The 23543-nt window shown below is 31.9% G+C and overlaps 2 protein-coding genes and 1 long non-coding RNA gene across 3 annotated transcripts in view; 2 read left to right on the forward strand and 1 right to left on the reverse strand.

The window, feature by feature from the left end:
• LOC148627263 (protocadherin Fat 4-like) overlaps window positions 1-8641 on the reverse strand; it is a 61579-nt gene extending 52938 nt beyond the window's left edge. Inside the window, exons 1-3 of the mRNA XM_088570561.1 lie at window positions 8495-8641; window positions 4131-4356; window positions 3236-3432 (exon numbers count right to left, since the gene is read on the reverse strand). Of these exons, the coding sequence (XP_088426687.1) occupies window positions 3236-3432; window positions 4131-4356; window positions 8495-8546 (475 nt within the window). The 5' untranslated portion in view covers window positions 8547-8641. The remainder of the gene's footprint in view (window positions 1-3235; window positions 3433-4130; window positions 4357-8494) is intronic.
• A 2864-nt stretch (window positions 8642-11505) lies between these two features.
• LOC148627265 (periostin-like) lies at window positions 11506-16428 on the forward strand. The gene is made up of 6 exons (XM_088570589.1): window positions 11506-11768; window positions 12064-12290; window positions 12745-12934; window positions 14219-14317; window positions 14983-15093; window positions 16286-16428. The coding sequence occupies exons 1-6, from the start codon at window positions 11597-11599 to the stop codon at window positions 16372-16374; spliced, it is 888 nt and encodes a 295-aa protein (XP_088426715.1). The 5' UTR covers window positions 11506-11596; the 3' UTR covers window positions 16375-16428.
• Window positions 16429-19642: 3214 nt separating this feature from the next.
• LOC148627266 (uncharacterized) lies at window positions 19643-23012 on the forward strand. Its single transcript, XR_015919303.1, has 3 exons — window positions 19643-19867; window positions 21668-21793; window positions 22872-23012. It is a non-coding gene; the product is annotated as an uncharacterized LOC148627266 (long non-coding RNA).
• The last annotated feature ends 531 nt before the right edge of the window (window positions 23013-23543 follow it).

Below are 23543 nucleotides of genomic sequence, written 5' to 3' on the forward strand. Positions count from 1 at the left end.
TGTAAAGTATTAAAAATAAATGTATACTCTTTTTCTTATATTTGCAGATAGATAAATATGGATGAATAGCTTCCTTGTTAAAAGAATGAGGGTTTTATTTATCATCAATACACTTTACGATCATCAATACACTTTACGATTCATATACAGTTCATTTACAAATCCTGCAACACAACAACCTCCCCTTTAAGCCCAGGATAGCTACAAAGGGGTTCCCTGCTTTTTTACATCCTTCACACCCAGGGATTGTGTGAAGACATACAAATAACTCCCATTTTTTTTTTAAATTAAACGCTTATAAATAAAATATTCTATAATATCACAATTAATTTATTGCCAGTATCAGCCACGTGCACCTCGACAATTTATTTATTGCCAGTATCAGCCACGTGCACCTCGTCAATTATTAAATCAATGAACTCCAAAATCAATACTTGACACGATCGTTTAACTGCACTTTTAAACTTCCCGACTTCTATGTCACAAATCGTTGGTTTTGAAAAAAGATTTGACAAAAGATGTGGAAATTGTCGTATACACGTGCTTTAAACAGATAAAAAGAAGTACGTGTACGTGTACATGTACATTATATTTATTTTTAAAAAATGCGAGCGCCGCGAAGCGGTGTGAGCTCTACCGTTATTACGTGTACTTTCTAAATTTCCCTTCAGGTTCCCCAACATACTAACGAAAAAAGTCATGTCCCGGAAATAACAAAAAGTGACTGTCCTTACGGAGAAAATTCATCATTTCCTTCAGGCAGCACATAAAAAATATAGGGTAAGATTGTGTTTCTTTAACAATAAATTTGATCTTTTCTGATAGTTTTCAAGTCTTTTTCTATAATTTGTTTTACTTATTTAAAAAAGTGAATGTTATGTTTATAAAAACTTCGGGAAACACGTGGATGTACGTAGGTGTATCTCCGCTGTTCCACTGTTGCAGTTGTCAAGAACCTAACCCGCCTCGGAAAAAATATAACTCCGATTATATTATCAAAACCGAAGCACAGCTTTTCTAAGATAGGAAAGGCAATCAGTTTCTTGTTTTGAAATTTGCAGCTGTCGTCTGAATTTTGTCTACGTCACATGATATGTGTAAGATATTCCAACCATACGTGGAGCACTGTAATATTTCCGGGATCTGACAAGCCAAAACTGAAATGGATGTTGCTAGAGATGCCCTAGAGGGATAAAAAATGTAAAGTATTGCGAAGTGCTATAGTTATTGACAATTTTGAGAGAAAGGGGAAAGGGGGTATGCTCATGGGGTTGTAAATTTAGGGAAAGAATTATTCAAGTTCCTGGGTATTTTTAATTTCTTTAAAGACACTTGCAGTAACAAAATTGTATGTAGCTATGTAGCTAATACTATACCACGAATAGATATTCACGCATACGAATATGATAGGACATACGTATTATATGATTCATATTATACAAGTAACAATACATTGGAGGGAGTGTAAATGACTAGCTACAATAATGCTATCCATACTATAGACTGCAATAACACATCAAAAAAATAATGAAAATCAATGAAAACCCTTTTTATTTCGAGGTATAGGTTTTCACCTATTTTACCTTTGTTTATTCTTGCTATGAAGGCAACTTCGTTTATTATCATATTACAAATCATAAATTTATAAATTGCCTTCTTTTGATACTTGCCAATGTTCCTATATTTCCATATTGCCCACTTGACTGTCAACAAAATCGATTCTATTAATAAATGCTTTACATCCAAATTTTGGCAACCCAATATTATGACTTAGTCTGAATTTTGTATAATGTCAATATTCATATGTGTAAAGAAGACGGCAATCGTCTCAAAATTTAAATATCTTTCCAAATTTCTTTCACCAATTTGCATGTAAAAAATAAATGATTCAAGTTGTCCCTTTCGTTGCAGAAATGACATGAAACATTTGATTTTTTTTTGTTACAATTCCTCGGTATAAATAGTATTATGGGGCATCTTATTCCATTGAATATTTTCGTTTATGAAGAAATTTCCCCATTGTTGCTCATAATTGGGAGTCAGTGTGATTCATAAAAAAACTGTATAATTTTCAATTTTATATCTTGTCGCCATTACCTTGCCCTGTAATACAAAATGAGTGTTATTAAATTCGAATGGTACTTTCTTCTGTGATAAGTTAATATTGTCGAATTTTAGAATATTTATATGCTCAGCTTTAAAAGCTGCCTTTATTTTGCAGATTGGGCTATCCAAATGCTCTTATCGTTTAATTTATTGAAAACAACTAGAGAATTCGTATGGGTGTTCCATACATTCTTTACCTTTTTTTATCCCACTTTTGGCAAAATTATCAAAAAATAGTACTATCCCGCCAAATTTAAAATTTGAGTTACCCATAACATAACCTCTCGAGGTTTTTCTCTAGATGAATTATTACATCTATGTATCTTATTAAACTCTATCCAGGAACTCAAGAAATTTTGATAATATTTCGACAACTTCATCTGACCTAAGTCACTAATGTCTGAACATGTACATATAAAATATTCTGTGTCAAATTTTGAGTCTAGTACGGTGAGCCAAAATTTGCCCAAGGCGTTCCAATTATCCAGGTCAGAATTTATAAGGTTATATAAACTCTTGACCTGTTTTGATTTAATAAAAATTTCTAAGATTAACTATATTAATTCCACCCTTTTCTTCTGGTGGGCAGCAAACCGCTATAGATACTCAGTCAGGTTTACCATCCCAAACAAAAGACCACATAATATCTTAATCTCCTTTTCAGAGTATGCCTCTCGATTTCATACCCAATCGTGGACAATATAAATGATTTAATAATAAGACCTTTTCCCTCAAATGTCAAATCCCTTGATTTCCAAAACATCAATACAGCTCTTAATCTTATTTATTTTATCTAACCATATTCGATCTAAATTTACCGCGTACCCGTGTTGGACGCCTAACGCTTTAACTGGCTGCTTTGTCCATTTAATTTTATTGAATTTATTTCTTATACTTCCACCTACCTATGTACATTCCGACCGTTTTATTCATAATTCATTATCAATACATTAATACTACACAAGTAAAATATGACTAAGTTTTATTAAATTGTGAATATTTATAGAATTTAATGAAATATAGATATAATGAAATATAGATTCTAAAGAAAAGTTAATGACAGTGTTTTGAAGTCTCGTTTCAATATAAAGAATACACAACAAGTGGTTAATCTATGAAATATATTTACCAGAGAGACTGTAATATAATATGGCATTACTATCACCGTCTGTCACTGTAAAACTTATCGTAACAGTTGATCCTATGACCTTGTTTTCATCAATATTTCCTACAATGTTGGTAGTCGATATAACGGGACTAAATTCGTTTACGTCCAAAATGTTGACAGTCAATGTTCCCGTGGCAGTGTTAGTTCCATCCGTTACACTGCAAATAAAGATAAATAATGAATTTAATAATCTAAAACTCATGGAGTTGACGTCGAATGCAGCAAAGAGTACGTTGCTTGACATATTTGCTAGTTGTACACGTTACATGGTTCGCTTTTCGACCAAATCCATATTATTTTAGTATAAACAAGTTAATCTTCAGCTGTGTTGACAATTATCCTGCTTGTCTAAAAGGACCGGTGTTATTTGGAAACTTACTTATGCTTTGCTAATACATTTGATTTGTTTGTTGTTTGTAAAACTATGAAATCCTGCTTCTTTATATCTAGATTAAGAAACGATATAGAATGCCAATCTTCATGATTTCCTTTTTTTTAATTCATTTACAAACTGGAATACAGCGTGCACCATGTGTCACCTTTCCCAGCCTACTTTTTGTTTATTTTAAACGTTTTCTTTAAAGTAGTCTGTTGAGTGTTCTAAATTTTAGAAACAATTTGTGAAAGTAGTGCTAGTTTTGTACTACTTAAAACTTTTATAATATAACTCTTATTTCTGAAGTGTTTGTCATCTTTTTATTTCTCATTTAGAGCTGTTGTTTTAGCTTTAAACTTACAATTTAAAATGAGAAATATTTTATATTGTTGTTTTTACTCATGAAACCATTTTTGAAATCATAGTTGTAATTAAAACAGTGTGCCATCTGAGAAAAAAATCTGTTTGAAGTTTTCTTACCTATAAAGAATAATATACTGAATGTCACCACTCTCATAGTCAGGAGAAAACTTTGTTTCGACGTCTTGTGATTGGAGCCTGAATTTAGAATTTTCGTTAATCTGATTGTAATTCAAGGAATCCCCATCCGAATCTGTAGCTTTGACAGTATATATTGCTGTATTGGATGCTATGTTCTCGTTTATTTCGATGGTGTTATGTAAATTGCTCCATACAGGCGCAGCAGCTGAAATAATAATGCAAAAATAGACTACACGAAAAAATGGTATTACAGTTATTTTTTCATGGAGTTCAGAAAACAGAAGCTTCTCTAAAAGTCAACTCAAAAAATTTATCCTTGATATTTTTGTTATACTTAGTTAAACAATTTCATTAATGTAATATTAAAATAATAATATTTACAATAACAAGTAAGTGTCATTTAAAAATCATGCTCCTTTTTTTAACTGGCCAAGAGGAACAAATTTTATACCGAATTATTTAAATTATATACTAGTAATGGTTTAACCTATAACCCGTGCAATCACCATGCCTGCGCGTGTGGATCATACGTCATTAAAGTCAGATCAAGAGGTGTTAACTAACATATTCAAATCAGCTCAACATTTCTTAATTATATGGTATTTTATTGTTTTTTAAAGTTTGTTATTGTGATTTACTGTACATTCCATGTATGCATTCAAATTTTATTATTTATTTTCGGTTTATTCTGGCTATTCCAACATTTCCAATTGTACAGGTAAGAAGGTAAGAAATTTATGTTAAAGTAGCCATAATTCTTGTGCAAATAAAGGATTTGCAACATATCGTCAATTTTAATCTCTATTCCGTCTGATGGGTGGTTGTACTTGATTATTTCCCTTTGGATTCCACCGACTTAATACACATCTACATATGATACTCAACCTTCCTATAATAATATGATGAAGGTGAAACCTTTTAACCTCCCGAAGACAAATTAATAAAAACATTTTTTTTGCCAGCTCTTATTTGATATGTTATACCTTCAAGTATGGTAAATTTTGTAATGATAGATATTTGCCCTAAAGCATTATACTATTTGTCATGGTCTGATATGTCTATTGGCCGAAATGTCCGGCATTTTATAAAGAATTATTGATTTTCGTGATCCGAAATGTTTTTGGGTCGAATTGTTCGGCACTGGTTAACATTATGGTTCTTAAAATTTGCGAAACGTCTTAAAAGATTTCTTTTATTGCATTTAGTTTCGCTGCATTCTGTTTCATTTAGTATAGTTTAATTATGTTTTTATTACGATTTGATTCATTTTATCGAATTGTTTCGTTTAAATTCTTTCTTTTATCGATTATTTTCGTTTCGTTTTGGTTCGTTTTCGTTTCGCAATTTTTATGACCCGAGAATTATGGGTAATATTGATGACGTAATTTTCGTAAACATCCGGGAGCCATAGTGCAGACTATAAGGCCAACCCTAGCTTGGAAAAACTATGATTCGATGTGTATTTAATTATCGAAACTAGCAAATATTTTCCGAGACTGGTTTGGCGCTCAATCGCACATACTCAAGTATACACAAATGAAACATCATGCTGTTTTTTAACTCCTGAAAATGCAGGTACAAACCGGATATTGATGTTTTTTCTTGCCATAAGTATACAGAACCAAGTTGATAATACAACCATAAACACTCCCTTCGGGAGCGTATAAAATAACATAAAATTCCTTGAGCTGTTTAGGAGGAATTGCGCTTACGCAGTCTTAACATGTAAAACCTTTAATTTGGATCATCTCCCTTTTGCATTCAACGACAGTTTTTATATTCCTTCATGCACATCGACAAATAATACTCAACATTCCTATAAAATTTCATAAAAATCCCTTGAGGGGTTTAGGAGGAGTTGCGCTAACAAGGAATGTAGACAGACGGGTGGTCAGACAGACAGACATGGTGATTCCTATACACCCCAAACTTTGAATAATGAATAATGTTCTATGCTGTTTATATATTCATTCACCTAAAATAGTGATAGCTAAAAATAATGTAAGATTAGTATCATTTATTGTTTAACATCTTCAATATTCTATACATGGATTGTAGCCGATATCAAATTATAATCAATTCCAACATAAAGTTTTTTTTACTCGGAAGTCACGTCAGTGGCTTCGAGTACTGCAGGTATAAGAATGACAAAAGGGTTTCCGGCAGATAACTTCACGGACGGAAATGCTTTCTTCAAATTAATGCGTAATTCTCTTTTAAACTTTAAATATTTCACCGATATCCCAAATGAATGATATTTCAAACATTTTAGGTGTTAATTTTCAGCTAAATATTGTCGTACTGGTAAATCGAGACGCCATGTGCAAACAATTTTTTTGTGCTTGGCCGCGTAGTAATTTCAAAGAAGATAGTTTAAAGCCAATACAATTTAATTGGAGTTATCTCTCTTTGGTTGGTGTTGGATTTTAACTATGCCCGTGAATGGTATTATAATCAAAATCATTTTACCAAGAAGCGTCACAACCAACATGATCAGCTGCCTTTTTTCAAGTTTAAGGTCTCAAGAACGTAAACAAATGCAATAATATTATTTTCACGATATTTGTGTACATCTTTGTTTTGTTTTGCTGCAGGTTGCAAGGGAAATATGGGTTCAACGCCAAAACATTCTCAAACCTTAGTCCATGTCATGACCGGCATTCTAGCACATTGCTTAAAAAATAAACATCGGGATCCTATCTTGTAGATTGCACGCCAAGCGACTTCGGAGTTTAATTTTTTATATTTTATCGGTGAACCTAAATAGAGTATATTATTATAACAACACCTTATATTGTAGAAACATCTATTGTTTTCCTATGTTGGAATGGCCAGAATATGAATTTTTAAATTGTTGGAATAACCAGAAGACACCTAATTTCAACCTATTATAAAAATAAACATAACAAATTAATGGTCTGCTAAGTAGAAGAGTAGAAGGAATAGGCCATCAAGTAGAGGAGCACAATTTGTTTTCATTGGAATGCCGACTTTTGTTGAAAAACGCATTCACCACACTGGACAAATCTGTTGTCGATCAAAATCCAGCATTTTGAAAACATCTTCTTAACAAAATTAATTCATACGTAGATGATATTTATTGGTTTCATAGTGAGTGAAAGGTTAATATCGCAAAACATCAACTCGAGTTATTTAATTTCACCATAATAACAAACGAGCTTCTGCGAGTTTGTAATGATGGTCAAATTAAATAAAGAGAGTTTTCTACGTATCAATTAATATAGTAGGACAAACAATGAATAATTTATATAATTCATTAATATGAGGAAAGTAAAACCTTTTAACGCTCCCGAAGAAACACTAATTAATAATACCTTTCATAATTTTTGTCAGCTCTGATGTGATATATTGTACTTATAATCTCCCAAAATGGTAAATTTTGTAATGATGTACGGTTTTAATTGTCCTTAAGTATTATCCTGATCGTAATGGTCTGAAATGACTTCGGGCCGAAATGTCCGGCATTCATAAGAAAACATGGGTTGTCTCAGTCCGAAATGTCTTTGGGTCGAATTGTCCGGCATAGGTAAATATAATGGTTCATTTAAACTGCGAAACGTCTTAAAAGATTTATTTTACTTCATTTAGTTTCATTTCATACTCTTTTGATTTGTATCGTTTTATTTTGTTTTTATTTAGTTTTGATTCTTTTTTGGAATTGTCTCGTTTCGATTCTTTTTTAATCGATTCTTTTCGTTTCGTTGTGTTTCGTTATTGTTTCGCAATTTTTAGGTACCCTAGAATTATAAATACGTAATTTTCGTAAACATCTGGGTGTCATTCTGCAGACTTTTATGGCCAACCCTATCTCGGAAAAACTATGATTCGATTTGTATCATCGAAACAAGCGAATATTTTCCGAGATTGGTTTGATTTTCAATCGCATTTACAAAGAATACGCAAATGAAGCTGCCATGATGCTGTTTTTCAGCCCCTGAAAATTTAGGTACATATCGGATATTGATGCTTTTTTGGCCATACGTATACAGAACCAAGATGATAATACAACCATTATAACGCTTCCTCCGGGATAATGGTTTCATGTTGACTGGCGTTCATGTATGTATGAACGATCTGGCGAAGTTCATGCAAGTATGAACTTCCTGGCAAAGACATTCTGGACCAATCAAAAACAGCTATAAGCATGAAGAATCTCATGATTAGAATTATAAGAAAATGATCACAATCACACAACAACCAGTGTGATATCGCAAGTATCTAGCCGTCCAAAAACTAAATCATAGAGGAAACGTTTTATGGTTCTTTTTTTAAATCAAAAGCCATAAGTCAATTTGGTGATCAAGTGGGAAGTTATATCCTACCTTCTATTTCACAAAACACAAGAAATATGCTTAAAGTCCTTAAAGCATTCATTACTTCAATATTGATGAAGCCATAATATCGTTTGTATACGTAAGCACCTTCATCAAATCAATTAACTTGACAATTTAAAATCATTTGGCAGTCTATTCAAACCATATTTGAGATACAAATCGCTTTGTTCTTTTTTATTTAAGATACAGGTTCACATGACTGAAACGACATTGTACCCCGATATCAAACTACTTAAATATCATTCGTCTTAATAGTCATGCAAATAAGACACAGCAATTAAATTACTGCAAACTTTTTTTAAATATATATCAAACAAATACAAAAAATATGTTAATAATTTCCAAGTTAATGGTACGGATGCTTATGTTATGTTAACTTTATTAACCAATGAAAAGCTTTCATATACCACACGTGGCATTTTATTTTAGTTATTTAATGTTTAATGTTCTAACTAAAAATAGAATGGGCTTCCCTACATTTCACAAAAAGGAGTTTCCATGCAGACTACATAACATAAAGATACTTAATTCTTTATGTATTTGTGACCATTTTAAGTAGAAATAAAGAAAATATGATTTTCTGCCAACACCAGGTTTACTTGTGTAGATTTTATGTGCGCGTTCTCCCCCAGCAACATATTAAGTATGAATTAGTGGTATGTAACCTAAAATGGACATTGTCATGGTTGCTGTACATATATCATCGCACTCCAGTAAGAAGTTCCTCATTCAAAAACGCTTGTAATATGTATGTGTAACAAATTTACTTATACTTTTGTGATAAATATAAGAAAGTTGCTCCATTTAGTTTAAATGGCACTACATATTGTGTTCGTCCATATTATAGTTCGTCACCAGTCACGACTCGCTCAATAAATGTACAATAAAGACAATTTGTCTGACGCTCTGTATTATAAATAATCATTATTTTCATCTTTTAGCTTATTATCTTAAAGTATGCAATTCAAGTATTAACAGAGCACTTTAACAAAAACTAGAATAAAGATACTGTACAGGTCAAGTTAATAATTCAACTTATTAGTAATCTTATTTCATTGATTTAGTTATTCTACATAAAAGCAATTTCATAGTTGCATTGTAGCGTCTTTTGATATTTCTCACAATGTATGACTTTCATGACATTAATATGGAGTAGTTTATTTAAAGTTAAGTGTTCTTTACTATTCTAAATATCGGGTCATTGTCAGAACAAACTAAAACGACCTACAGTGCTGCGGACAGGTATCAAAAAGTGATTTAGTTTTCGAGTTTAATATAATTTGTCTAGAGGATATACGGCTATATCGTATGTCAATGGAAAGATAAATCAATGTAGTTTTTGAATATCGTACTTATCAAAGTGAAAAACTGTAAAGTTTTCTGCTATTTTGCATTAATTAGAGGAGGGGTCAAAGATCAATCGACCCCAACACACTTTGATAAGTAATTTGAGTGAAATCGTTTATTGTAGGTATTGGAAAACAAGTAACTTGCAAAGACCACATGTATAGAATTTCAAAAATGTCAAAAAGAACTTCTTCCGACAAAAGTTGACTATTTAATCACAGAACAAATTTGCCTCTAAAATTGGTTGCATTTTAGTGCATTTTCAATTATTTAGAGATAATAAGACACCGTAGAATATAACAATGTATATCTAAATATTCTTTCTTGAATAACAAATAAAATAAACGCAACTTTCTCATACGATCTGCAACATGAGCTTCACAAAATGAATTTGAAGTTGCATATTTTCTCATATTTTACATATAACTATTAAGCAGACAGACGTGATTGGCTACCCGAAAATTAAAATTAAAACATTGTAAATGTTCAAACCAACGTTTCTCCGCACAATGCAATGCACTAACCACTTACTACAACTGCTCTGTACATATATGTTTACGCCGCAAAAAAGGAAATTTAGAACAACTTATAGACAGTAAATAGCAAACGATAGATTGTATCCCTTGTTTATAAACGTCTTGATCAGAGCCCCTCTCTTTTTCTAATATTTTTTATCCGCCCCTGTCCTGCACAACGATGTTTCTTTTGAACTAATATTCTATAACAACTATGTTACTATTGTGTCCAATTAACACAGCTACTAAAACTGGAGTCTTTTTAATTGAGAGGTAAATAATTCTTGGAAGTTTTGAGTTTTTATTGCGTCTGAACTTGTTCCTTCTTTTTGCGTAAGACTTTTTACAAGGAATCTGGTTTGTTTCAATCAAGTCGTATAGTATAATACGTTCATAACAGCGGCGGATCCAGAAGGGGTGTAGGGGGTTGGCACCCTCTTTTTATTTTAAAATTTGTCATTTTCATGTGTAAAATTGACAAAAAATGGTAAAAAAATGTTCTAGCACACACCACCTTCTCTGAGAAACCACGGTTGGTACCCCTCCTTTTCACAGTGGGGATCCGCCCCTGTAGAGAAAATTGATTACAAGCATCAGCCTGGCGCACAGTTAAACACCATAAGACATAAATATTGTGACAACATGCATGTACCTGTATGCACATGCTTCCATGCTAGTTCAAAATTCACAGTTTATGCACTGTCTTTTCATGAACCCCCGACTCGCATTTTTTGTTTGAGAATCCCTGATTCATGGTTAAATTTTTAACGTTTAAAGTCCAAGCATATAAAGACAAATGCAAAAAAATGTATATATGATTTTTGTACATACAATAATAAATTTCAAAACCTTAAGTCTTAAGTCGTCATAACGTAAGGTAGACTACATTGATTTATCTATCCATTGACATATGATATAGCCGTATACCCTCTAGGCCCATTAAAGTTCGGAAAATCATTAGCCGTCCGCAGCACTATATATTTTTATTCATTTCTTTATTCTGTTCAAAGGTAAGTTGACAATTTTGATTTACCCGCGACGCGTAAAGCATTTATCGCATCTTAAAGTGTTTAAATCATATTGATACATCCAAACAGTAGATTTGTGTTATCAATTACTAATCTTGTAATGTACAGATAGTGTTTGCATTATACCCATGTCAAAGTTCAATTTCTAGATGGATATGTATATTCAGTAATTTAGTAAAATTTTAAATCCATTGTTTTTGATGAATTTGAGGGGTGATATGTTTAAGGTAATTTTCTTGCCCATCCTACTGGCAGGGTGTGTTCATTGTAAGGAGGATATATACGATTTACTGTCATCACTAGGATGCAAATCGTTAGCAGGACTGCTACAGACTACTGGATACATGTACAAACTAGGCGATGACCATTCAGGTAAATATTATAGTATTATTACACAAATTTTGCGAATGTAATGAAGTTAATATGATCGTTCTGATGATGTGCTTTGGACAAATCTGGCAATTCATTTCTAGTTGATGAGGTATTTTCGTTGGTATTTTAGTTACATCATAGACATGTAAGGATGTGTCCATCGAAAAAAATAAATTAATAATATAGTTTATTCAGACCTGAAATTGTGAACATCTTCTGATTCACATAATGGGCAATGATACGAACTTAATATAACTCCATAGGAATGGTGTAGACACTTTTCTGAATTTTTTAGGTCCGTATACAGTGTTTGCACCAACTGATGACGCATTCAACAATTTACCGACAGACATAGTCAATGCCATCCAGTCTGGGAACTGGGAACTGGCATTTGATATCGTATCCTACCACATAACAAAGGATATATTTCTATTGGCATCACTTCAGAACAATGGCTTGTATGACACTATGCTTCCAAACAGTCAGCTGAGGTTTAACACTTATCCGAGCGGAGCAGTTAAAGTTTGTATTGCTAACAGTTTTCTGTAGTAAAATATAAAGGTTTACGGTCCCCTGTCTGTATTTTATAGTCGATAGGGCTCCTTACTTTTCGTCGTATGTTCTAATGATTGATGGTTGATGAAGTTCCAGATCTTATGTTCTCTATTGCTAACAGGTTCTGCATATTACTTTTAAAATATCTGAAATCTATCTCTTCACGCGTTCTAAATTAAACATTTGCTGATGTTATGATTTATATTATGTTTTTTTTTTTTTTTTTTAGAAAAATGAGATTTAAATGAATCGATTCAACTCGCAACATCAAGTAAAGTGTAGCAGAAAAACAGAGTAGAGCATTAAACATACTTATACGTAATTAATTATCCCGTTACTGTTTTCAAATGAGTGAAAAAAAATAAAAGAAAATACAAAAGCATATTGAATTAATAGGAAATGGCATGTTGTTTCGTTACAGATACATACCATTTCTGGAGCAAACATAACAAACCAAGACAACACTGCTACAAATGGCGTTGTTCATGTGATAGATAGAGTGTTGTATCACTTCCCAGAAGTCTACACAACGCACTATGTTGATGAAAGTGTCAATCTTACTACTTTAGCTCTGTTAATTGACAAAAGCGGTCTTCATGATCAACTTAAAGGTAAATAAAATGGGTTAAATAATCATTTTTTGACCGACTAATGCATTTGTGAACTATAACATTTAAGTCACTAAGGTAAGCTCCATTTGCTTCAGTGGTTCTTTACAGCTTTAAGTTAAGCAGAATTAAGCTTTGAAAACCCTCCAAGCTCTTCCTTCATATACACTTGAAATTTATTATAAACAATAAAGATGCATGACATACAGAATGCATACAATACTAGTACAACATTTTCATACATTTTAGAACATGCTTTACTGGTTGCTACTAGGCGGATATACGTGCCACCTAATGTTCAAAACACTTATTATTCTATATTTACTTCTACCAGACTTACAATGGCCTTTCTGATTTTTCTTGTGGACAATAACAAATACAAAACCTTGTCTACACAAAAGATATATTACCTAGCTTATCTTTGCCTCGTATCACTCATATCAACTTTAGCTGCAATTTGAAAGTCGCCATGTTCATTCACATTAAGTGACTTAAAATCGTGAATGATTTCCCCTTTTTAAATCGCAAATATGAGAGTTGTCCTATGCTTTAACGAAGAAAATGTTGAGAAATAGGTCTAAATGTACTTGCATCTAAAATTCTCGAAATGTCTATTGCTTTCTGAGTGAAAACTCTCAACATTAAGTGAAAATTTCAAATAGTAATTTTTACTAAACCAAACAAACAATGCTTACGAGGTACGTTTATACTGGGATCATATAAAAAGATTACGGCAGAAATTTTAAATTTTTTAACGAACCGTCTACTGCTTATGATACGGAGGTTGGCGTTGCTGTGGCTAATCCTCACTTAATTACTTAAACTTGAAATATTATAAGAGTGATTACTTCTGGTTTTTTTTTTTTTTTTTTTGGTTTTTTTGACATCATAAAACTTCTGATATGTACTGATATGTGTCATTGATAACACGAACATTATCACGCTTTCTTATAGATATCTTGATGTTCTTTTCCGTCAGTTATTTACTGCTACATGGCTACATGGTTTTTGATTTTAAATGTGTTTCTTTGGTGTAGTTATCTGTGAATATAATTACACCAACCCTGTATGACTTCACAAAAAGCTGTTAAAAATACAGGATTCAATTCAGAAATAGAAATTAGACAGTCTGTGTGCATTGCATGAGTAAAATCGCGTATACTGTTTACAAAAATGTATGATTAGTTGAGTAAACATTATTATAAAACCCAAGAAACGAATGAAGTGCCTGACGTGTGTATTGATTTGTTTTTCCTTCTTAAACTATGCTAGTTTTTTTCTTCCCAGTGCAAAATTTGACGCTGTTTGCCCCCAGTGACGAAGCATTTGACGCCGCTCCTAAAGATTTCATTCCGAACCTCCTCGTCAATGACACTGCCATTGCAAGTGAGTAGTCAACACATTATGTGGTAGCACACAAAAGTCATATTTTAAATTAACAAATTAGAAATGTGTTTATGAAAGATTCATTTATATTTGTTTTCCCTAAACCAAGCATAAGTTCTCCCAATGTGTTTTCTTTATTGATGACCTCTTTAAGGTAATGATTATTTGATTGCAATCAAATTGACTACAAACAAGGTAGTCCAAAATTACCTGGTTTGTCCAAAGAGAACTATCAGAGAGAAGTCTTGATATTTATCAAATAAAAAACACTAACCATAACTATTGCGAATTTTGGTAGGCTGTACATGTTTTTAAAGGAACAATCTCTCTCTAAAAACAAATACTTAGAAAGTTTAAGCTTTGAAAATAAGTTGCATTTCAGGAGTACTCAAAATCAATCACAAATGAAAACTGAACGACGACTAAATCGCAAATTTACAAAACTGTAACCTAATCAATTCAATATAAAAAAAGAATTTTGAATAACAATCTTTTTATACAGATATATATCTTTTAAAACCGTTACATCTCGCCAGGTTGAACTAATCGTGCCTTTTATTATAACTATTGGTGTTTTTACAGAATATATTGTTTCGTTACTAATATCTAAATCTCTACAACAATTAATAATTATTTGCTTAAATAATATATATCTTATGTTTTAGGCTTTTTGTCGAGCTACATGGTAAACTCAGTATATTTTAGTAGCGACCTTGTAAATGGACAAGACTTGTTCACACCAACTGGAAATAAAATTCAAATAAACGTGTCTCAAGGTATGATAACTTGCAGTAAATAAAAGAATATCTTCCAAGGATAAATATTAGACAGGGAAACAGACACACACAACAAAGAACACAAAAAAAAACAAAAATAACACGTACAAAGAAACGAAAGTAAATGCGCAACCCAGAGTCCACATAATACTTGGAATATGGACTAAGTGCATCGCAAGTAAACGTCCTCTGTCTTATAGAAACGTCTGCCAAATCGCACAAAATCATAAACAGGCGCGGTGATCTATCGTGTCATGATAAACAAACAGAAAAATCTATACAAAATCAATATAACAAAGAACAGATAAAATATTATTATTGCTATAGTTAACAAATATCACCTGAAGAACTATTAACTGACAAATGAACAGTCGGTTTAAAACATTGATCATGAATAGCAACCCCGTAATTATTTTGTTACTTTTTTTATAAAGTATATTCACCTCGTACCCTTTTTATGTTAAGAAACATACACAGGCAAAATTATTTCGCACGATTTTTACACGAATTCCACATGATTTTCACATGGATTAAGCAAATACACGTAATGACAGAGTTCACGTGAAATTCGACTGAATGGAGCCTTCACATGAATTTCACGTGAAATGTTCACATGAAATTCATATAAAGTGAATTTCACGTGAAAATCATGTTAATTTTACGTGAAGTTCATGGGAATTTCACGTGAAGCTAGCTCGAATAACATGAATTTCACGTGAAAAATATTTGCTTGTGTAAAGCAAAGGAAACAATTAAAATGTCACGTTTGATGTTTTTTATTAAATGCATTTTTCTAGTGGAGTCTTGTGGGGTGCACCTTTAAAACTTGATCTTCGAATTACTTGGTTCATGCCATACCAGCTTTGTTCAGATTTTACCAGAATTTGTAGATCATTGTTTAATGTTGAAATAGTAAATTTTATTTTTAGTATCTCGAATGCTAATATTGAACCTCGAAAAATAAAAGTTTATCTGAGTAGGTTTTAGGAATTATACAATAATTTAACTTCGCACAAGTTAAGATTCTATATAATGGGAAAACGTTAATTGTACTTGTTACATTATTACGTTATCCTGTTAAATTCAACATGCACCAACTTGTGAGTAAAACATTTTTCTCTACAAGAAGTTAATATAGCTATGACAAGTTACAAATAAGTGTCTAAGAAAAATTTATCTCTTTCTATTGTAGGTAATATTACAGTAAACGGTGGAAATATTGTGAAAGCCGACCTAATCACCATGAATGGAGTCGTTCATATCATTGATCATTTGTGGTGATAAACGTTTTAACCAATATTCATATATATAATTTAATAAAGTAAGTTACACAAGTGTTATGTGTACAATTTTAAATGAAGGAATTCAGGAGGTACATCTCCTTTAGCACACCTGACTGAAGGCCATGTAAGCTATTGCCATCACTTGGCGTCCGTCGTCGTTAAAAATTTGTGAAAACTCTTCTCCTCTGGCACTACTTGACCAATTGGAACCAAACTTGGTATGAATGTTCTTGGGGTATCCTGCATATAACCGATGTGGGGATTTTTGATCCGTCGAATAACATGGTCGCCGTTACTTAAAATAGAACATAGGGGTCATACAGTAGTTTTTTGCATATATCTCCAAAACCGTTAGATCAAGACAAATTTTGACTGAGTAAAAATGTTCAACATGATAAGATCTATCTGTGGTCTAATTGTTATTTTAATCTGTTGAGCTATGTTGGAGTTATTGCCCTTTTTCGACATATTTTTGCTATTTTTAATGTTATTCCTTTCAAAAATCTCCTCTGATACTAATTGACCAATTGAAACCAAATTTGGTATCAATTAACTTTGAGGTATCCTACACAGAACAGATGTGGGGATTTTTGATCCGTTGAAAAACATGGCCACCATTACTAAAAATAGAACAAAGGGGTCAGACAGTAGATTTTCGCATTTATCTTCAAAACCGTTAGGTCTAGCAAAATTATTTAAATTGCTGAAATGATCCTTATTATAAGGCCTTCAAAAGTCTTCAGGGGTCAAAGTTGTCAGGTAACTCCTTGTAAGAGTTATTGCCCTTGAAAGATGAAAAATGACGGTTTTTTTTTTTTTACAGTTTTCAGCCAATATCTTGAAAAATATAATAGAAAGAAAGTTTCAATCGCTGAAATCCTTATAATAGTTCTTACAAAGTCTTCTTGAGAAAAATTGTTGGACAAATCCTAGTTAAGTTTTTTCCCTTGAAAGACAAACTTTAATAAAGAGAGCGATTCAAGCTTCTGGGAGCCTCTTGTTTCATACCATAACTTGTCATTTTCTGAAGCAAAGGAAATGAAATTAGTTATGTTATTTCGTTTGTTTGTCCTATTTATCATAACATCTTGTAAGTTTTATTTCAGACTTTTTACTGCGTTAATGAGTTTATCTCATTATTAGCGTCTGAAGTATATGTGCATAGACCATTTTTCTTCAATTTCATTTCAAAAAAGGCTTCTTTTCCATACCCTATATCATATATAAATGCTATTTTCCTACAAGCAGAACTAAGCGCAGATAAAACCAAATAAGAGGTGAACCATTAGTGCATTATTTACCCGTCCCCTTTAACTCGACATTTAATTTCAAATGAATATATTATATATGTAATTTTCAACTAATGCTGATTGAGAGTAATGCTCAACTAGACCGTCACCCCATACTCCACAATAAGCATCGATACAAAATATATTGTACGGTAGGTATGGTTATATGATATGATATGATAGACCAACATAAAATAGTTCTATTTTGGTGAAAGCGTGGTATGAGAAATGTGCAAAACTAGAATAAGAGTGTGCATTGAGGCCCTGAAAATTGCTTAAAAAGTTTGTTAGATTTTGTCAAAGAGTGAAGGACGAACGGAAAACGTTTTACCATAATGCGTCTCATCTACAAAGACAGGTTAATATAAATGGGGGAAGTGGAGCACGTTACAAACATGTATACTTAAAAAACATTTTTAAAGAAAGAACAAGTTGCGGAAACATTATCTATAGGAATGTAATGGGAGTTATTTTTGTAAATAACTCGAAAAAAATTATGCGTTATTTCCTTTTTAAAATATGAGATACTATCTAACCAATTTAAAAAAAAATGCTATGTCTTGGCTTTTTAATCGTACACGGAAGTGAACTATGAACAATCTGTATTCATATTTTAGACACACACCTTCAAAACAGAAACAAAAATAAAACCTTGCACCAAAAAAAAACAGTATCTCTCAATTGACCATTTCTCATTCCTCATTCATTTACTTGGAACCATTTTTAACTAAAACCTTCCCGGATGTTACCACCATGACACATCTTTTGTCATCCTTGCAGCCTTTGAATGTTCAGTAATACAATACAAGCAATTGACATTCGATGTGTTGTTTTTGACATGTACAACACAAACTGTTTTATTTTTATGCTATATTTTTAAGAATATATATTTTTAATCTTTAAACGAAAATAATCAGAATTTGTTTTAAAAAAACAATTATGTACATATTTGTACTGTAAAAGGGAGAAAATGGAACGGCAAAAAGTGTGATGCCAATTTCAGTTGTGTACATTACACATTTGTGGCTAGTGTGATACCATGAGATGCTAACATTATTCTTGAGGCTCACAACCTCAGAATTTTGTGGCCAGTGTGATACAGTGAGGTGCTAACACAAGGGGAAAGGCTACAGTCTCACACATTTTTGGCTAGTGTGATTAATAAGGTGCTAACATAATTGGTAAAGGCTCACAACCGCACAATTTTGTGACACGCTCACTTATTTTTATGACCAAAAAAGACAAACACGTTTTTTTTTCCAGTAACTAACTGATATGGTTAATTTTAAAGAAAAAATCGTGAAATAAAAACAATGCCAATTATTTGTAATTGGATATGTTCAACTGATTCAGACATGCGTTGTTTTCGTACAGAAAAAAATATCAGTCGTGATGACAAATTGTCTTTCCCCTATTTTTTTTAAACATTTATGAGTTATGTAATAATAAAATTTAATTTAAGAATTTATGCATCAAACCAAAATGATGTAGATGATATTATATTTATAAGTTGCTTCCAACGGATGCAATCGTCATTATATTTTATCTAAATTTTGTAACATTAATTTGTTAATGGTGGAAAATTACAGTATTATAGTTGTCGTTTTTAAATTAGATGCCTTTATGGTCTCAGTATCGTATTAATTTTCCTATAGACTTCTATAGTGAAGTGCATATTTTTAGGATTTTTTAAAAAAAATATGTAAATTGATTCAATAAAACTTTCACTTATGTAGCATTTCTAAAGACATGTGAAAAAATAATTTCCCGCAAAGAAAATAGGGCGAGTCCACGAAGATCGGACAGAAAAGTAGTCTCGAACAATAAATAGCCATTTTCCCTACTTTCACTTTCGTTTTGCACTCACCAAACCAACCTTTTCAGTGGAACATTTTTATGATATCATGTTAGATTTTCTTTTAAAAAAGTTCTTCATCTTACAGTGTGATGTTTGCTCTATTTTATAAGTCTTTGCTCATATCTTTTGACAAAATATTAGTGTGTAGAGAGGCAAAAAGAAAATGCACTATATTTTTATAGCATCCATGTTTTGACGTTCACCTGCTCAGGGATATGCAATACGATACTGGTACTTTATACTCACTGCAATTCTCTTGTTATACCAGGGGAGATAACACTTCGGCATGTTTGGTGTGTTTCTAGCATTTTTTGTTTCTGTAGCTATTGGAATTGCCAAGGAAGGTTTGTATAGTTTTCAATGATATTTGCTGTGTATTTGTCTTATATGGGAGATGATTGTTGAAATCCTGAAGATTTGTTGAAAATAATGAATATTTAATCATCATTTGAATGTCACATTTTATGAAGAAGAAGAAAAATAGATCCCATCAGCATCGTAAAACATGATCTAATGCATGAATTGAACACAGTTTACAGTTCCACCTTAAATCCCGAAATAAATTTGTCAAAATACAACAAACTACATAAGTCTAGGCACTGTGACATAACAATGGCATATCAAATGTTTAAGCTTATTGTATACATAACAGTTGTCGGTGATTTGAACAAAATTCCTTTGATGTGTACTTATTTATAATGCTTGGATCGGCAAGCTGACTTCATGCAGGAAATTATCGGGTCAGTTTGCTGTATGCATGTGCCAATTACCCGGTAGGGACCCCCCCCCCTTTTAGAAGGCAATTGAAATAACATTTTACTATGACGTTGCGACGACCGGCAACCTTTACTGTAAACAATATGATACATGTGAAGTTATATCACCAATTCTTAAAATCTATCCTGAAATGATGTAATAAATCAATACGGTATATAACGAATTATGAAGCGGATATTAATCTTGTCTTGTAAACTAATTACTTTAAAGTGTTATATTAAAATAAAACAGTAACCAGATAACTGACAATATTAATTGTCCTTTAGACTTCGAGCAAATAGAACAATTAACATACACTGGAGTGACTTTGTTATCAAGAGAACTGACAGAATCGTAACTCACCATTGTAGAATTTAAATAATTCTTAAAATAATTCTGATAATAATGCACACCAGATGTTAACAAATTTATCTTGTTACATCGTTTTATCAACTGTTACCGATCAGTGGTCATCCGATAAAATAGACCCATTTAAGTAATGCTTTTGGGTAATATCTTTAACATATTTCAGATAAATCATCATTTTCTTTTTAATTGAATAGCAAACTACCGATAAAAGGAATAAATGACATTTTGCTTTATATGGTGACTTCATCACGATTAATATCCGGGCTAGCCCTAGCGGGCTCACCTGATATGCACCGTGATAAAATCACTATCAAAAATATAATGCGATTAGTCCTGAAGTATGAGGCCGTACTGTAGATTAAATCCCTAACCATATCAAACTCTTTAATTTCCGGTCAGATTGTATAAAAAGCCAACGAACATCATTTAGTTATGATGGTAAAATTGCACGATCACGGGTTACTACTTGAAGACAATAAAGGAAAATTTAGCACTGGGACGTTTCATTTACAAACGGTTTGATATGCATTTTAATATATTTTCATTATATAGATAGCAGTGTTTCATCGAATGTTCCCAGGATAGTAAATTTAGATAATTCACACCGTGAAACAAATTTGTTAATTTCACTCTTGGACGTTTTCCCGCCGACACGTCACATCAACTTTATATCGATCCACCAATCACAGAATTTAAAGTTCGTGTTGAAGATATTGATTAATCATAAAGAAACTCTATAATAATAAATAGGCCGGGTAATCAATTGGTTATCCTGAATAACCAAAATATGATCATTCGTGCCACGAACGATTGAAGATTTAACTCGTGCGCGGAACAAGTTCCGCTCTCTAGTTAAATCTGAGCGTTCTTCGGCACTCGTGATAATACTTTGGTTATTTACTCTTTCCAATTAATTATCCTAATATTCCTTTTCTTTTCATATTCTTTAATTTTTACAAAGTTACTAGGAACGGTATCTACAGTTATTATTCTTGAATTTTTTTTGGTATTTCATCTAGTGCTGGACTGTCAAGATTCAATCAACTGTCTAATGCACCTTTTCACTTGATCCGTTACACATATGACGAACATGATTATAAATATAGGATGTTTGTATATTCAAATTACACAGACTTCTTTTGCTCGTATGTATGTTTATTTATCAATATTTCTATTCAATAGTGTGGGTGTGTGTGTGTGTTCATAATTAAAAAAAAAACACTATACAATCATGATGAAATCAATTAAATATTTTTGTTGCATTTAACGAAGACATACAATACATCAACTCATTTATGATCATCGTATTTCTTCCTCTACAGTCAAAACTGCTCATATAAAACTCGACAATTTTCAAATCTTAAATTAAGTTTAATGTTAAAAATAATAACTTCATTAACTATGAATGATTATATTATTTTTATAAGATTAAAATTCATCAATATTTGGATCCAAAACTTTGGAAACTCGTTGCTTGAAAGTTACCTTTTAAAATAAATTACCCAAAATCCCGTATGGATTTTGTTTTTGTAATTAATTGCCTAGACAACTAGGCATCAACTTCTTCTAGCATTCTGAATTATGTATAAAGAGTTTTTGGTTAGAACCCTACTTAGTGTTTACACAATTGCAACGTTTCTGTCAGTATTAAATGACTGTTATGTGTTCAGCCTATGACAAAAATGTATATATTTGTATTACATACAGTGTAGACTTGGGTGCTTAACACTACAAACTGATATTTATAAAAAGCATGCTTTGAACTCTGAAGAATGTGGTGTTCGTAAAATTTTGATAATGAATATTAGTAACCTTGTCTATTTTCTAAATTAAATTAAGAGATATTTTCATTGAATTTGCTTGGATTGGATATGGGCACGTTCATATATATTATGAAGTAAATGCAGTAAATCTATGCAGTGCAATTTTTAATTAATTGGCAAAACAATACACAACAAGAAGTAATCTCTCGTGTATTTTAAAAATGCTTTTAGTGCATATTTCTAAATTGCTTTAGATACATAAGTGAATTTAAAGAATGTTCGAGAATGTATGACCCATTTTGCCACACCAGAATGAAAGCCGTACACAGTGTGATGAGATCTACATATGAGTCTATATGTGTGACGTATAAAACTTAAATTGTTGATATTGAAATAGTGTTAGGTGCTCTAAGCTTTCAAAATAAATCGCTGACTGTAATTTTTGTTTGTATATTTTCAGTGCGGCAGATACATTTGCTGAATGTACAAAAAAGCTTCTAGAGAAATGTAAGCCGGACAAAGCCTATATACTTCCACTTGTTTATGAGGCTGCAAAGCCTTTCATTTGCGAAATATAAGATAAAAAATACAGAAGTACGCACAATTTCTTAAGAAATAAAATAATAAATGTACATCACTGTTTTTTTCTATCAATTATATAAAGAGTTGGATCCATACAACACTGCACTGACTTACAAAAACTACAGAAAATGAAGTTAATCTGAAAGACGTATTTCCATTCCGTCCAATGTTTTTGCTCTGAAAGTGTATATAACGATTTTCTGTCATATTTATGAATGTTGAATAAAGGGACGAGTTGTAACTTTATCCAGAACAGGAACGACTTACAATTGACATTAATTTTAGAACGAATATTTCAATAAGATGAGGCATTTATAATTTATTAGTGCCTATGGTCCTTTTTACCTGTTGTGTAAATTTCTTGAAACATGATTTCGTGAAAACGTATTTGACGTATAAAATCCACGAATATAGGATTGTTTAAAAACAAACGTCAACTATATAAAGAACACTTAGAAACCAATCATTCCGCAGCTGGAAGTGAATGTGCGACCGGGCTTTAAAAGCTATACACGTTACAACACTACCGAATTGAATAACAATTGCTATT

The sequence above is a fragment of the Perna viridis genome, chromosome 1, assembly GCF_037379345.1.
Source record: "Perna viridis isolate PV_CMFRI_1.1 ecotype Kerala chromosome 1, ASM3737934v1, whole genome shotgun sequence".
In the NCBI taxonomy this organism is placed as follows: domain Eukaryota; kingdom Metazoa; phylum Mollusca; class Bivalvia; order Mytilida; family Mytilidae; genus Perna; species Perna viridis.

Bases quoted from the DNA above. Each gene is read 5' to 3' on its own strand.
- LOC148627265 (XM_088570589.1), top strand. From the start codon at position 11,597: ATGAATTTGAGGGGTGATATGTTTAAGGTAATTTTCTTGCCCATCCTA. The intron at 11,769-12,063 runs GTAAATATTATA...TGAATTTTTTAG, and splicing joins ACTAGGCGATGACCATTCAG to GTCCGTATACAGTGTTTGCA. The intron at 12,935-14,218 runs GTAAATAAAATG...TTTTCTTCCCAG, and splicing joins TCTTCATGATCAACTTAAAG to TGCAAAATTTGACGCTGTTT.